Source organism: Pristis pectinata, chromosome 3 (genome assembly GCF_009764475.1).
Source record: "Pristis pectinata isolate sPriPec2 chromosome 3, sPriPec2.1.pri, whole genome shotgun sequence".
Lineage (NCBI taxonomy): Eukaryota > Metazoa > Chordata > Chondrichthyes > Rhinopristiformes > Pristidae > Pristis > Pristis pectinata.
In genome coordinates this window covers 98428565-98445281 of record NC_067407.1, presented here as the reverse complement: position 1 = coordinate 98445281, position 16717 = coordinate 98428565, and the positions used below count along the sequence as shown (strand labels likewise).

Genomic DNA, 16717 nt, shown 5'->3' with positions numbered 1-16717 from the left:
CATTTATAAAAGCATAGAATATCAAATGATTAGTGTCTTCGTTACAGCAAATCTAAAGTTAATCTAAGCAAATCAAACTAGAACCAAATTGACAACTCCTTTAAAATACACATGCCAGGATGTTAAACAACTGGGAAGGTTGACGACTACAAGTTACACAACCACTGAATACATTGGATTTTAAACAAGTTCTGCTCTTAACTTCCCCAATGTGCCTGGCTAAATCACATTAACTTAAAATGGAAAGGTGTTGCCAAATAAACATCCTTGCAGTACAAAGACATTGAAAATAATAATAGCTTCTTATAAAGTTATTATCATGGAAGGTTCAGTCTTTAATTTCTTTAAATTCAAGGTACCAAATGTAGAGATTTTCAATTTCTCATTCATATAAACACATGTGAAATACATGGTCAGGCTACTCCTCACTAAAAGCATACAAGCTGACTTCCAGCTAAATGACAGTGCCTTGAATAGCATTCTAAATACTTGGAAAGGTTTGAGCAGTTTTATTACAAGTGATGGAATATGGATTCTACACCAACACCTGATCATCTTCCTGTGCAAGTATGTAAACTGTAATCAAAGATTTAGGATAATTACTCCTTGCACTGGTCAATGACAAGCATAACAATCCAAAACAAAACATTCTCCTAAAGTATCAGTGCCACTTCCTAGTATCCCAATATTACCCAATACTAGATAAACAGTGTGATGTTCTAAGTCTGCCGCATGAGGTGAATGGCTAGAAATTTTGCAGAACATTGGAATTACTAAAACCTTTGCGGTTTTGGTTGAAGTTTGGTTTTGACTCTCACTCCAAGGAAGAGAAAAACCTATAAACTCCCATTGTTCTATTCTAGTGCTTTTTTTTTTTAAAAATGCAATTTGTTCAGGGGATGCAAACATTGCTGCCAATGCCAATACCTGTTGACACCTAGAACCGTAACTGAACTGAGGCAGCATTTTAGAGTTAACCACGTTGGTGGCTATGGTGTAGCCAGACTAGGCATGGATAACAGATTTTTCCTTTAAAGATTTTTATTAAATCAACAACCTTTAATCATGGTTACTTTTACTCAGACCAACTTTTAAAATTAATTTAATTACTTAAATTTAAATTCCCTTGCTGTCACGGTGAGATTCACTCACATCTCCAAAAGTGACATGCATGTGCACAGGTTTGTGAACTACATGATAAAGCTGCTCCGTGATTTAGTCTTCATATTTTAGATATATATAAATATATAGATCATCCTGTCCTCGCACAGGACTCTTTCCAACAAACTTGTCTCTTTCTAAAGATAGCTGTGCTTTTGTTAAGTTTGTGATCGCAAAAGTTCATAGCTTGTGGTTAAATTACTGGACAAGCACCCTGAGTTCTGGACTCTTTAGAAAGAGAAGTTTGCTTTGCACATGTTACACACAAGCAAGAACTGCTATCAACTTTAGACCTTAAGCAAAGCTGGCATAATTATAGTGCATCCCCAAAACTGAATATTACATGAATCAAGCCAGGAGATGGTTGGGCCATACCTTAAGCAGAAACAAATGGAGGAGGAATGGGTGACCGTGAGTCAGGCAAGGACCACCAAGCAGATACTGCACTAGTGCTTTAAGTGCATCATTCTCTCCAACTAGTATACATCTCTTACTATTAGAGAATCACACCTTGGGTGATTCAGTTACAAAGTGAGGAGAGAAAGAACAGGTGAGCTAAAGTGAAAGGAGATTCAACAGTTGGGCGCATTTTTGTGGCCACAGACACGATTCCATTGTGGCGTGCTACCTTCCTGGTGTCAAGGTAAAGGATGTCACCGAGCAACTACAAGCAGAGATCTTGATCCATATAGGTAGCCATGACATAAAAAGAAAGACAAGTCCTGCAGGCATATTACAGGGAGCTAGAATGAGATTAAAATGACCTTGAAAGGTTGTAATCTCCTTGTAACTACTAGTACCACACACATACAGAAATAGGAGTGAAAATGAATGTGCAACCAAAGAGGTGGTGCAAGAGGCAGAATTTCAATTATAAATTTTAGATTCCGGGGGAGAAGGACCATAGAAGCTGGATGGATTGCAGTTCAACAGGGTCAGAATTAATATCCTTCAAGGGAAATTTGCTGGTGCCATAGAGGAAATTTAAATTAATTGGAAGTGGGGCAGGAATTTGACAACAGTTCCATCAGGTGGAGATACAAAAATGTTTAAGGTTGATATTTCATAAAGGAGTCTAGAAGGCAGAAGAAAAAAGGATCAAAGAAACAAGTTTTGTGGTGCTTAACTGTACACATATTAATGACAGGGATCAAGGAAATAGAGAAAGTGAACTGACAGCACAGATGGATATGTGGACTATGATTTAACAGTCATTGCTGAAACATGGCCGAGATAGATAGGCAGCTCCATCATTCTTGGTTATAAGGTTTTCACATAGGATTGTGGAAGGGTTTAAAAGATAAAAGACAGGCCACAGCAATACTGGTAAAGGAAACAAATGGAGCAATTCAGAGATGATAGGTGGTATAATATTCTTTTGATGTATTCAAGAGAAACTAAGTGATTTGCAGAACTTCATCAAGAATAAGCAGACAATAGGCATGAATAGTAGTTTTGGAGAATGAACCTGGCTGGTGGGAAAGCATTTGAGGCAGCAATCAAAAAGTTTAGCACTTTTACAAAAACAAAAGGGCAGAAAAATACCTTCAGGGAAGATCTATAATTCTAAATGAATACTTTGCATGTCTTCAGAGGACAGGGGAATGATAACAAATTGACAGCATGAAATAAGTAAAATATTTGAAATGGTTAAGAACATATTAAGGAGTCTGACATCTTAAAAAAACTGCATCAATAAAAGTGAATAAATAACAAGGCCCAGATGTAAAGTTTCCAACGGCCATCAAAGAAGCGAGGATGAAAATAGTGTAGACTATCAGTTTTCCAACTCTCTTTGGCCACAGATGCAGTCACAGAAGATTGCTAATGTGGTCTTATTGTTTTAAAGAAAAGTACACACTAAGTAACCACAGTCCAGTTTGTCAAACAGTGGTGGTCAAATTATTGGAAAAAAAGTAAGGACCAAGGTCAATTTGGGACTTGCACAGATTTGTTAGGAAACTCATCCAACATATTTGATTTAATTTGAGATGGTACTAAGTTGAGCTGATAAGAGTTAGGGTAGGTTACATTGACTTAAAACAGGATTTTGAAAGTAAAGTCCATAGGATCCAAGTGGCATCTTGGATTAAAAATTGGCTCAATGTGGGAAAGCAGCAGGTAACAGCTACTGGAACATTTAGCATCTGAAGAACTGTGCGCTTTGGGATTCTGCAGGCCCCAGTTGTAGGTTTCCTGTTTTATGTATTTTAGTTCCTATATTAAAGTCCCGGTTACCATGATTAAGAAATTTATAGAAATATCAAAAATGGCAATCTGGTTGATAGCAAGGCAAAAATTTTAGACAGGAAGGAGGCATCAATGGACTGATTAAATGGGTACAAAAGATGTAATGCATTTCAAGAGGGGAAACAAAACGCCTGATAAGCGTGGAAGAAGAGGGATCCGAGTGAACATCCACAAATCCTCAAAGGAAATAGGACAGGTATTAGGTGGTTAAAAAGGTATACAGGATTCTCCTCTAAACTTTCTCCTCTCACCTTAAACCCATGCCCTCTGGAGCTTGACATTTCCACCTTGGGGGGGGGGGGGGGGGGGGGGGGTGGAAGACTCTGAAAATCTACCTTATCTATGCCTCTCATAATATCATACATTCCTATCAGGTTGTCCCTCAGCCTCCGATGCTCCAGCAAAAGCAATCCAAGTTGTCCCACCTCTCCTCATTGTTAATACTATCTAATGCACGCAACCTAGTTAACTTCTACGTCCTCTCCAAAGTCTCCACATCCTTTCTGTAATGTGGTGACCAGAAATGCACACAATACTCCAAATATGGCCTAACTAAAGCTTGAAACGGCTGCGACATGACTTGCCAATTTTTATATTCAATGTCCCATCTGATGAAGTCAAGATAAATATGGGATGTGGATATGCTAATAGGTACATGGATTAGAAAGGAGTCAGGTTTTATTTCCCCAGAGGTCTGGGCTCAATGCTTGTCAAAAGTAGTAGAGGCAGAAAGCCCCACCCTTTTTAAAGTTACCCTGGATAAGCATTCTAAGAGCTGTAACCTACTTGGCTACAGATCAAGAGCTGATAAACAAAGCAATCTAAAAAGCTCCTCTTTTGGTTAATATTGACATTGGTCAAATGGGCTCCTGCTGTACCATAAATGATGATTCCATTCCACTGCTGATATTAACCAACAGTTCTCTGTACAGTTTAAAATCTCCCTTTATAAATATAGGAATACCACTGTTTGTTCAGAAATCATCTGTCAATTCAGCAGTGCATCTACAAGCACTTTCCCAACTCACGATGGACAGATAAAATTCATTTTAAAATGAATTAGTATTAATTCTGTATTTAAATTGAGTACATCTATGTGTTACCTGTGCACCTTCTCCATGGTACAGGCAATTTACCACATTGTCCAGAAGGTTTATATCAAGCTTCTGAGTGAAGTCCAGCAGCTGACGAGCTGCATGGTCTGCTAAAATTGTCATTATGGCTGGCATAGATTACTGCAAGAAAAAAACGATGTAATTCCTAAATGAATTAGAAAGAAAAAATAAGTTAGAACTTTCAGTTAAGTACACTGTAATAGTTAGTCATTGCATAAACATAAATAGCCAAGATGGCTAGATCACCAGCCTCCAAATCAAAATGCTACCTGTCACCATTGCCCTTGCCAGTTGCATCATTACAGACTCACTATACATTAACATACAAAATTGATGGTTAAATTGACCACTCATTTTTAGATGCAGTTCTGATTGGACAGATAATTGCACTGTTTTGAGATGAGAGAAATGCTTCTCTTTCAGAGTGCTTTAAAGTATAAAGTAGATTAAACACAACATGAAATGAAGTTCAAGTCACAATTTGTCTTGGAAACTAATTATTTTTCCAGTTAAAGCACAGTATCACTTGGTCACTTCCGGCTACCAGATATCAGTGAATGAGAATGCAAAGTTGTTGTAAAAGCCAATGATTGTTCCCTACTGAGGTATTTTAGAATATCTGCTTAAATTTTTACAAAATAAAACTAGGATTCAACAGTGGTCAAACTAGTAAAAAAAATCAAATGTCGTTGCATGGTTCTACCTACAATTGACATGATAAACCTGATTTAACACTAACCTGACCCTTCAGTACATTGGGAGAAGTACAGAGGAACAAGAGGATACCCACTCCTGTCACTATGCTCTAACTCCTACTACAAAATATACCGTAGATATCAATGACACGACTGGGCTCAGATGTGACACCCCACAGTGAAATAGCCTGCCAACACTGTCTAGGTTGGCAATGAACCCCAACCACTTAGGGTAAGATACAAGAAGATTCCCAACTGTATGGAACAGCACCCCAAGAGTAAATATCCTCAGGAACATAAAGTGGAGAACACTGTGGCAAATGTACACAATTTAAACTATAGTTGTTGGATCTGAAGATGCTGTTATCCAGAAGGTTCTTCAGAAGTCAAGAATGAGGCACCAATCTTATGGTTACAGCCATTTATTAGATGTTCAGAGTACAGGTCAAGCAGTGTCAGCATGTAACAGCAAGTAACAAAGGACTTGTTCTCAGGCTCTCTCTTTATACAATAAACCAGTCTGAGCCAGTGTTGGCTGGTTAGTGATAAGAAGACTCAGCAGTGATAAGAGAGCACAGTGGAAAAGTACTGAGTTACACTACCATAACACTTCAGGGCTCACAATCAGGGAAAAATACAGAAATACAGATCCAAATGTACTAAAAGTTACTGAAAGTTTACAAACAGGTGGTCACACAAACATATAAGCAAGCATAAAAAACTAAAACTAAAAGAAAAAGCAACGATCTGGACCATAATCCCACGCAATACAAAAACTTTACAACTTATAGCAACTAGATGGACTACAAAATGACCTGCACTCAGAATGGGTAGGAAAAAAATTACAATCGAAGTCCAAAGGCTATCAGCTTTATTCTTGTACAGATTAAACATTCTCAAAAGAAAAGCAAACCACCAGTTTTCTCCACAAAGAGTATGAATATACCAATACTTTAGATGGTTGGGAGTTCCTTATTTAAGTTACCCATGTGAGATAGTTACATTTCAAGAGAAAGTCCTGAGGGGTGGGTGGAGAAATCACAGCAGGCAGTATCTGGGGAAAGATAAACAGTCAATGTTTCAGGTCTGCGGCGAAGGGTCGCAGATCAAAAACATTAACGATTTCTCTTTCCACAGTAGTGGAATAACCACAGTGGGGTTATTAAAAATGTTTCCATTGACAATTTTATTGACAAAAAAAATCACAACTCAGTTCTACTAAAATATCCGCACAGCCAATCTCCCAAGCCTCACTCCTCTTGCTTTCACCCTGACAACATACTGAAAACTTCAATAACCGAAGACATCATTCGAGTAGCGCCAATTAGAAAGTTAACTGCGTAATATGTGCAATTTATTAGAAGTTCACGAAGATAACGTTGGCGAGAAAACTACCGAAGTACTGCGCCTTTTTCCCCCAAATCACGAGTCCCCTCCCTGAACTGGGAGCATGCTAGGTCATCACGTGACTGGTTGCAGCGATGCCGCCAGCAAGCTTCGGCCGTTATTTCTGGAATGTTCCACTCCAGACTTAAACAAACCCAGCGAGCCGGACGCATTCAGTCAGCGGAATTTAAATATCGACATAAATAGTTTCAGAGGGGAGAGTGGCGCAGCCGGCCTCCCAGTGTTTACTACTGCTGCTCCCCGCCCCCCCAACACACACACAGCGGCTCCGTGTGGCGGGCTCGGGTCGTGCAGGCCTCCCGCTCGTCGGAGTGACAGCGTTCAGCCAGGCCTCGGCGCAGCTGCACCGATCGCGCTAAAGAATCGGAAAACTTAGCAACACTCACCCAAAATGGTTTTGTTTTGGTTAAACTGTAAGCCGCCTTCAGTCTAAGTGAACGGATTCCAGCACACAACGCCTCAGCAACGCTTTACAAGTCTTACCCAACACGCAGTAGTTCGGATGAACGGGGGAGGGGGGGAAGGGGGCAAGAAGGGGAAAAAACAAATGGCGGGAATTTAAAAAATACAAGCACACACACAAGGTCGCCTCCTCCCTTTATCGCCTTCGTTCTGGTCCAAACTCAAGTACGAAAAAAAACAAAGACAGTACTTGCGCTAATCGGTCACAATTTAGAACACTCACTCCTCTCCTCTGCAATTTTGTTAAACTGTGCGTGTTAATAGTTATAACCAGTTAGCAAAAATTGAAATCAGCCGCCGTGACGTATGCTTGAATTACTTTTCTCAGAAAGATTTTTTTTATGTCTTCCGATTCATTTTTCGTGACCGTTTCTGTAGCAGACTGCGTTGGACTATCAACCTCCAAACCTTCTCTGGCAAAACTAGTAACCGGTTGTAACCGGTTCAGACTGGGAGATTCCATCTCGGTTTAGTTTTCTGCCGATAGGGCGTCAGTATCGCAGACCAGTCCCGCCGCCTGACGTTACGTCGCGCCGTGCGAAACCACGCTAAACCATTGACAGGTCCACGCAGACTGCGCGTCAGGCTGCCCGAACTTCCTGGAAGGAAGGTCTTCGCTGCGCTGACTGAATAGGCAAGGTAACACTCATGTGCTGCATTAAATAGAAGAGTCACGCACAGGAACAGGCCATTCGGTCCCACGATGTCTGTGCCGACCATGATGCCAGTTTAAACTGCACATCTGCCGGCACGTGGTCCATACCCATCCATTCCCTGCCTGTTCCCCGTGTCTGTCTAAATTTGTAAATGGAATTCAATGCAGTTAGAGAGGGGAAACAGTATCAGGGAAGACAGGATAAATGCCTGATACAAGTGTGGAAGAACAGAGGGATCTCCACAAATCCCCGAAGGGATACAGGGCAGGTGTACAAGGTGGTTACACAGGAGACTGCAGATGCTGGAGTCTGCAGCATAAAACAAAATGCTGGAGGATCTCAGCACTATGGACTTGCACCCCCAAGATCCCTCTGTACATCAGTGCTCCTTAGGGTCCCGCCATTTACTGCATACTTTCCTCTTACATTTGACTTCCCAAAGTGCAACACCTCACACTTGTCTAGATTAAACTCCATCTGCCATTTCTCTATCCGTATTTCCAGCTGGTCTATATCCTGCTGTATCCTTTGACATCCTACCTCACTATCCACAACTCCACTAACCAGCCCACCTATGTTTTCATCCAAATCATTTATATATATTACAAACAACAGAGGTCCCACCACTGATCCTTGTGGAACACCACTGGTCACAGACCTCCAGTCAAAAATACACCCCTCCACCACTATCCACTGTTTTCTATGGCCAAATTAATTTTGAATCCAACCTGCCATGTCTCCATGGATCCCACATACCTTAATCTTCTGGATCAGCCTACCATGAGGGACCTTGTTGAAATCTTTACTAAAGTCCATGTATACAACAGCCACTGCCCTACCCTCATCAATCATCTTTATCAAAGGTGGCACATTATATGGCACATTAATAAAATTACCATAGGGGTGAACAAAGCAAATTAATGAATTTCAGGGAAAAAAGGGAAAAGTTTACATACCTGGTTTGTTTTTCAGATGATCAATCCGTTCCTTAATCAGGGTATCTTATTTTTAAATGATAAAAGGTAACTTATACGTTTAGGAACAAAATGGACACATATAATCTACTTAATGTTACTGTTTTTCCTTTAATCTATATATGTATATCTGTATGTTGGTTAACTTAAATATGTCCATCTTGCTTTAAAAATACTGTGCAGAGCATTGCAATCTACCAGTTATCAATTTAAATATAGATTCACTTTCCACACTCATCCCTAAGAGAGTAGTATGAAGGACTAGGATTCTCAGGCTGATTAACAGTCTGACAGGCTATAATGCTGACATATGTTGGAGTACCCCATGAAGGCCTATATTTTGCTGTTATAGTGATGGCAAATGTCACAGTGTATGGCCTTGCTGCACTGTGAAACTGTCAGCATGTTCAGGATTTCCACACATGCTAAACTTAATGCAGAATCCCAATTATGCTGTCAGTGTCAACATTTTTATATATCCTACACTGTTCTGCATTTTAATCTATTGAACTCAATGGAAATCAGACAAATTAACAAAAAAAATGGAAACGTCACATAGTAAAATACCCTGAAAATGTTAATTATTGTTACATGAGGTTTATTTGAGGTTTTAATGGTGTAATCAGCCAAACACACTCCTTAGCAAAATTTCTATTGCTAATGCCTTCTTTGGCCATTAAGCTTTTTGGGATATCCTGAAAAAAAGTCATAGATTTGTATAGCAAAGTAACAGGCCCTTTGGCCTACCGTGTTCAATGCCACCCATTATACCTACCTAGACTAATCCCATTTACCTGGGTTAGGTTCAAAGCCTTCTATGACTTGGTGATTTAAGCCTCACAAATGCTGTGAGAATCTCTGTCTCCAATACCTCCCCAGCTAGCGAATTTCAGACTCCTCCTCCGTGAAAAATGTCCCCCTCAGATCCCCTCTAAACCTCCTACCTCAAATCCGTGCCCGCTTGTCCTTGACAAACCCACTATGGGAAAAGACTTCCACTATTAACCCATCTTCTTCCCCCATAACTCTATATACCCCTGTCAGGTCACCCACCAACACCTCCACTCCAGGATAAACAAATCCAGCCTACCCAGTTTCTCCATATAATATTTCAGTTAATCCAGTAAATTTTAGGGGAGTGCAGAAACCAGAACAGTAAAGGGGTTATGTAAATACAGATCCACTTTTTTCAATCCTTATTGCACTTTTGTGTCCGATTTGACTGTGGATTCCTTCAATGTAATTCATCTTTCTTCTGTTCTTTATTATTTAAGGAGGCACAGAGTTTGTACCACTGTTCACTAGAATCCCAGATTTGTTGTTACTTTGTGGTATCACCATGAGCTCACACTTCTAGCAACTTTGTGGGAAAATATTTTAGAACTTAAACATGCAAGTGAAAGTTCAACCACTAAAACACTCCAATAGACGTCCCACTGCCCAAAATCCAGACTTCTAATCCTTTCTACACAATCTCATGGGCTATTGGAGATTTTCTAAAATGCAAAGTTCTTGCAGCACCTCCCAATCAAACTACATGCTGACTTTAACGTGGAGCCAATTTTACTTAAATGTGAAAATATATCAACAATGAGTACAGTTGTCAACAAAGCACCTTTATTAAAAGGATAAACTGGGTAACTGAAAAATAGTCTGGCTATTTTTCCAATGAAATAGGTCATGGATACTTGTCTAAATGAACCAAGTGCAAATTTAACAGTGGAGAGTTCCCATTAGAAATGAATAGAAGGCAACTATTTTTTATTAATAACTTCCATCAAATTTAACACTTTTATCTTAAGTGCATGACAAAATGAGCTTTTCAATCTGTGTCTGTTTGAATGTTTTGAATATTATTTAATACAGCATGAACGAAGTGGTGGCAAATGTAAAGTCAACTGTTAAACAAAGGGTTCCACGCAAGTTTTGAATGGGAAGAGGAAAGAGCCAATCATTTGAATTTTTTAAAAACCAGTTCACATTTTATTTGATAACCCCACCTAACAAAATCTAACATCCTCAGCCTTTAAAAATACAGTTGCCTCAGCATCAGACAGATTTCCAGAAATTTTGTGTGAAAAATTTCACTCTTAAAAATGACATATGTCCAACTTTTAAGATTCTAACCCCATATTCTGATCTCCTATACAAGAAGAAATAGTGACCTAGAAATAGTGGCCTAATCAAACCAGTCTGGTTGCAGAACACAAAGAACTGATCATAGCCCAGACAATACATGATGCTTTCATTGGCAAAACATTTTGGCAAAGTGGCCTGAAATTGGTCTTGGCCCTCCAGATGTACTCAAACAATGGATCTAACATCCTTTCAGGTGCATATACGTCTCCTAAGCAATCCTAATCAGCAGGTAAAGCAGCAGCGATCTTAAGGTGGACGAGGCAATGAGGGGCTGAATGGTCTACTTCTGCTTTTTCTATGTTCAAATGTCCTCTTCCCTTCTTCCTTTTCTCTCACTCTGATGCGTGCTTCTTTCTCTCATTTTGATATCCATTTCATTCTCTCTCTTCTCCTCTGGACCTCCTTTATTACTCTCACCTATCCCTCTTACAATCAGTGTTAAAGATTTGACAGGTTTGATTTAACTTTTACGTTTGACCTATGGAATAACATGTATTTAGAGTCTCAGAGTACTTTTTTGGGATGTGCAAATGACACAGATTTACAAATTACCTCAAAAAATGACAAGTAACTTATTATGAACTTATTTGAACACAATGAATTATTTTGACCCTAAGGCGTTAAGTCTACTTCAAATTATTTCATTTGATTGCAAAGAGATTCAGGATGATTCATTATTAGCAAAAGCAATGCAAGCTTTAGCAATGTGGCCTGTTCAGAGGATTTGAAATTTGAATCATTATATTTTTCTCCTTTCTAAACAGTTATTATAAATAGGATAAATTGAACAATTTTCTTTGTTCTTATGATTTCTGCTCCCAGAATAATGTGAAATCAAAAACATATCAAAATTCATGAGTGCACTTAAACTTACTTGATAATTCTTGATGCATATGTGCCAATATACTTACTTTGTACCATTCAAATGTTAGCACAGGTGCTACTTGTAGAAAGTGATTCAGTTAGTCAGCAAACACATACACATTTCTCATCTTTTTGCAAATAAAGATTATAATTTGTTACTTAGCAACACCAATTCACACATATGAGGGTGGAATAAAGAAAAACATTCCATTTTTAAGTTTATTGTGTCCCATCTAGTTAATCCAATTAACTTTGATGTTATAAGCAGTGGGGTCAGGGGCACCAAGGCAAATACTTGCTAAAGTCAGAGGAAATTTTAGTTAAGGCCTCAATTACTTAATTGGACTCCAGCCCAAATCAGTTTGATCCATGATAGGAAAATAAGGTGCCAGGAACAAGTGAGAATTACCTAATATATTAAGTCCATCAGCTAATCTTAGAAGGAAACTTGATTAATGGGGTTGGAGATGATGCCTAGAGCATTGAAGTTTTTAAGACCCAGAGTAGAACTCCTGGTGACCTGAGCAGAATACATTTTGGTCCAGTTTAGCTCAGATTTCCTGGAATATAAACATGGCATAGCTAAAGGCCACTGCCAAACAGTTAAGTTTAATTTTATAATTTGTGAAAAACTTGAAGGAACTGCATACTTCCCCCAGAACCAGAGCATTCCTGATCACTGCTGCCAACTTCAATTGATCCCTTATTTTCGGAATTTACCTGAGTGCCAGGGTTAATGACACAAGCATGACAAAATATGTTTTGCAAGCTTTGCAAATTTTTTACTGGGTAGAGGTATCATTTCACAACCCAAAAAAGCAGAAAGGTGATGGTATGACCATCCAGTCCAGTAAGCTTCTAATGCTAGTCCTTGGTTGAAAGAAGACAATAGATGAAGGAAAATCAGCTTCTCAAAGAAATAAAGGGGGAGAAAAAGTCAGATATCTTTACCTATTCATTGATGTACAGATATATTGGCAGGAGGCTAACAGCAGAATTAGAATGATTAATTTAATGGATTTCCCATCCACTTAACTGGGCATATATCATCCCATATATATTTACAGATCCATTCATTGACTTTGATCATATATGTTAGGTCACTGACTTTACCTTGGCCTTGCATCCAGACGCATGAGAATCGTCACCGGGCATTGTTCACATGTTTACCCCAGTGTATTCTCACTCTATGTCTGGAGTACTGCAGATCCTTGTGGGAACAGGACATCTCTTCTTTCCATTTCCTCTTCCATGGTGTTTAGTGTATTTTCAGAAAATCTTGGAGACACCATTTTCTCATCTTTCACTGTTCTCCAATCTTAGGTTATTGCCATGTCCTTAAGAGGTGGCAGTTGGCTTTAATTGGTACAAGCTAGCTTTAATTGTTGCTAATGATTAATAAAATTGGGTTCCTTGCTGAGGCAATGGGCAAATGAATAGCAAAACTACTTGTAGTCAGGTAAAAGGACACTAGATCATGAGGCAGCCTGAAATCCTCAAAGCCACTATCCACTTTGTAAGGAAAAAAAGAATGAAATATGTTCAGATTTCTTGGAATAGAGTGTATCAGTAATCTCCCTTATGCAGAAATGGATGGTAGACATATGAGGTTCAGCCAAGATGGCTACAGTAATCCCGATGGCCAAAGTCTGTGCAGTCCTTATCCTGTTGCGAGCTTTGAGTTTGTGGATGTAGAAGGTGGAAGGTTCCTATGGGGACAGATGCCTTGTACACTGTCATACATACATGTACACATATGAACATACAAATTAGGAACAGGAGTAGGCCATTCGGCCCCAATCCTCCAACTAAAGATTTCACCTTGACCATCTCGGAAGTGCAATGATGCTGGAATACATTGCTGAAAATTGTCCCCACATCTTTGTGGGTGTTTTCCAGGTGGAAAGGGATAATTTTTGTGGTAAAATGTCCTGTGTTTATGTTGTGTTACAATTATCAACAAATTTAGCAAGGACAGAATCTAAACACGCAATAGATGCCTTTGAGAGATTAATAGCTGTTTAAGGGTATTTCCGTAAAATTCACAATCGCTTATAGAGTTGGTGTAAAGCTTTGTCTGCTCAGATTTTTGGTTCTTAATGCCAACTGAATAATAATCTTTAAAGTACTGTTGAAGACTGTGGTCAATAAAGGAAAGAATATTTTCTAGTTACCTCGATACGGAGCCTGTCTGGGGGGAATAAAATTACTTCCCTGTCAATCACATTACTACTGCCAGGCAGCTTGGACACATCCTGCTATCCATTCCCAAAGTTAAATGAAGAAGATACTGACAAAAATAATAGGTGAATTGATGGAGATCAATTTCCTGAGCTAAAATTCTGTGCAATGGTTATATAAATTGAGCAGAAACTTCAAAATTGTTACTCCCACAAAATATACTGGAATAGGGAGGTTTGTTGCTATCCCAAAAGCATTATAAATGTGGTTAAAATGAAAGGTTTGATAATTTATGGGCTTGTGATATGTTCCAGAAAGCAGTTGAGGTCTCTCATTGCAGAATCTGTGCAAGGTCAGAACACTGAGGATTAATTTAGGTTTCAAAATAGCAATCTCGCCTGTGTGGTCTGCAAAACTATTTGGGGGTACAACAGTGAGTCTGCCTTAAGGTAAAAAAAAAGCCAACATTACAGCTCTGGTTATGTAAATTCCCTTTAACTTAAAGTATTATTTGTTTAAAATACGGGATTATATTTCCCTCTGATTGATAATTTTAACAAAACATACACATGAGTAAAATGGTAACCATAGCGAAAATCAGCATTTAATTATTCATTAATACTGATCTGAAGATATGCACCCCTTCAAAATGGATGAATAAACAAATATGAAAAGTATCATAGATACCAACTTCTAGAATCATGGACACATAATCAAATAAATCTGCTTGTAATCCTGATCAGTCTTAATTTTCATGAAGGGGAACATTATATAATTGCGCAGAGTATTCTAAAATCGCAATGTTGGGATTTAAATTCTTTAATAAATTGTTGAATATTATCATTATATTTTTGTCCTTAAAAAATACTTAATCAGCTCACCTTTCATATATGGAGGCCTATAGTAGCTTAAATGATGTTGCTGTTTCTTTGTTTTTGAGCTCTTCTACGACTATACCAGTTTTATAATTTTAAAGTATTGACTATAAATAGATTTGTAAAGAAGATAAATTTAATCTAACAAAATGACCAGAATAAAGAATAAATATACATACCATACAGAAATACGCCCTTCAGCCCAGTCCACATCAATCACCAAACACCAACCAATACATCAGTGGAGCAACAGACAATCTGCTGGATGAACTCAGCAGGACAAGCAGCATCTGTGGGAGGAAAGGAATTATCGATGTTTTGGGTTGAAACCCTGCATCAGTTGGGTTTTGACCCGAAACGTCAACAATTCCTTACCTCCCACGGAAGCTGCTTGACCTGTTGTTCCTCCTGCAGATCATTTGTTGCTCCAGATTGCAGCATCTGCAGTCTCTTGCATCTTCTAATCCTATGCTGATCCCATTTTTATTATATACGCATATCAATTAACATTCCCCAACACACTAGGGTCAACTTATAGTGGCCAATTAACCTACTGACCCACACATCTTTGGGATGTAGTAGGAAACTGGAGCACCCAGAGGAAACCCACACTTATACAGTTATACTAACTCTATATAGACATTAACCCAGGTCACCAGAGCTGTGAAATAGCCCTTCTGTTAGCTGCACCTCTGTACCACTCATGATTCTTACCTGATCACAACAGTAAATGTCTTCCAGCAATTTTTATACTATCATTTTTATTATATCCAAGATCAACTATAATATACTTAAGCTAATGAAGCCATTGTAATGTCAATATCTGACCAAACTGGGAAGGAGCCCCATCTCTGTATAACAAGGGAGTGGGTTAAACCTGCTTCAGAAACTTCAGAAAATATTCCACATTGACATTTCCATGCAATTCTGTGGGACAGCTATACTGTCAAACATGTTATCTTAAGAGTGAGATGTTAAACTATAGCCCCATTTTCTGTCTTGGGGGACATTAAAAATTCCATTACTCTATTTGAAGAAAATTGAGCCAACATTTATTTCTCATTCAGAACTATCAAAACACATTTATTTCATAGTTCTCAGAGGGTCATTGGTCTGATTCTCCATATTAATACAGTTCAAAAGTATATCATTAGCAATGAACATCTTGGGAACATGCTACTTAGGCATAAAGGACTACATACATTTTTCTTTCTGAAGAATATCATTATTAAACTTAATGTACATTAGGCTGGTGGAGAGAAAGTATTTTTCATTCATTTTATGTCCTCTGCTTCCTGACCCTTCTGACAATGAGAATGATTTCTCTCTATCTACTCTGTCTAGACTCTTCATGATTTTAAATTTTTCTATCAGATCTCTTCACAACCTCTTCTGTTTCAAGCAAAACAATCCTAGCTTTTGCGGTCTATCCATGTAACTGAAGTCCCTCATTCCTGGAATTAATCTAATACATTTCTTCTGCACCTTCTCTAAGGTATTCACGTCTTTTTTAAAGTGTGGAAACAATACATAAGTTGGAGCCAAACCAGCATTTAATAAAGGTCTATCAAGACATATTTGGTTGCATACTCTGTCTCTATTTAAGCTCGGGATCCCATATGATTTTTAACCAGTTTCCCAACCTGTCCTGCCACTATCAAAGTACTATTCGTCTATAACCCCTCGATCTCTTCCTTTTAGAATTGTGTCCTCTGGTTTGTATTGCCTCTGCGTGTTCTTTCTTTCAAATTGCAACACCTCATTTTTCGGTATTGTTTCATCTGCCAAGTTCTCATTAGCTTACCTCTTATCTCTTAGTCTAATACTATGCTCCTCTTTATTTCAAAAAATTGTGCCCAGTACACCCAAATCTAAATCATTAGTACAGTATATATTAAGTGAAACAAAGGATTCATCTTCACCCCTCTGTTTTGTACA

At 38.6% G+C, this 16717-nt stretch overlaps 1 protein-coding gene across 9 annotated transcripts in view; it reads right to left on the bottom strand.

Annotated features, from left to right (window-relative positions):
- LOC127568189 (exportin-1) overlaps positions 1 to 13038 on the bottom strand; it is a 52783-nt gene extending 39745 nt beyond the window's left edge. The window contains exons 1-3 of one of the 9 annotated variants that reach the window (XM_052011653.1): positions 7314 to 7624; positions 7015 to 7106; positions 4515 to 4671 (exon numbers count right to left, since the gene is read on the bottom strand). In XM_052011653.1, coding sequence (XP_051867613.1) covers positions 4515 to 4640 — 126 coding nt within the window. In that variant the 5' untranslated portion in view covers positions 4641 to 4671; positions 7015 to 7106; positions 7314 to 7624. Of the gene's footprint in view, positions 1 to 4514; positions 4672 to 7014; positions 7625 to 12836 lie in introns of those variants that run through there. The other 8 variants (XM_052011660.1, XM_052011658.1, XM_052011661.1 and 5 more) reach the window with 8 other exon arrangements.
- Positions 13039 to 16717: the final 3679 nt, after the last annotated feature.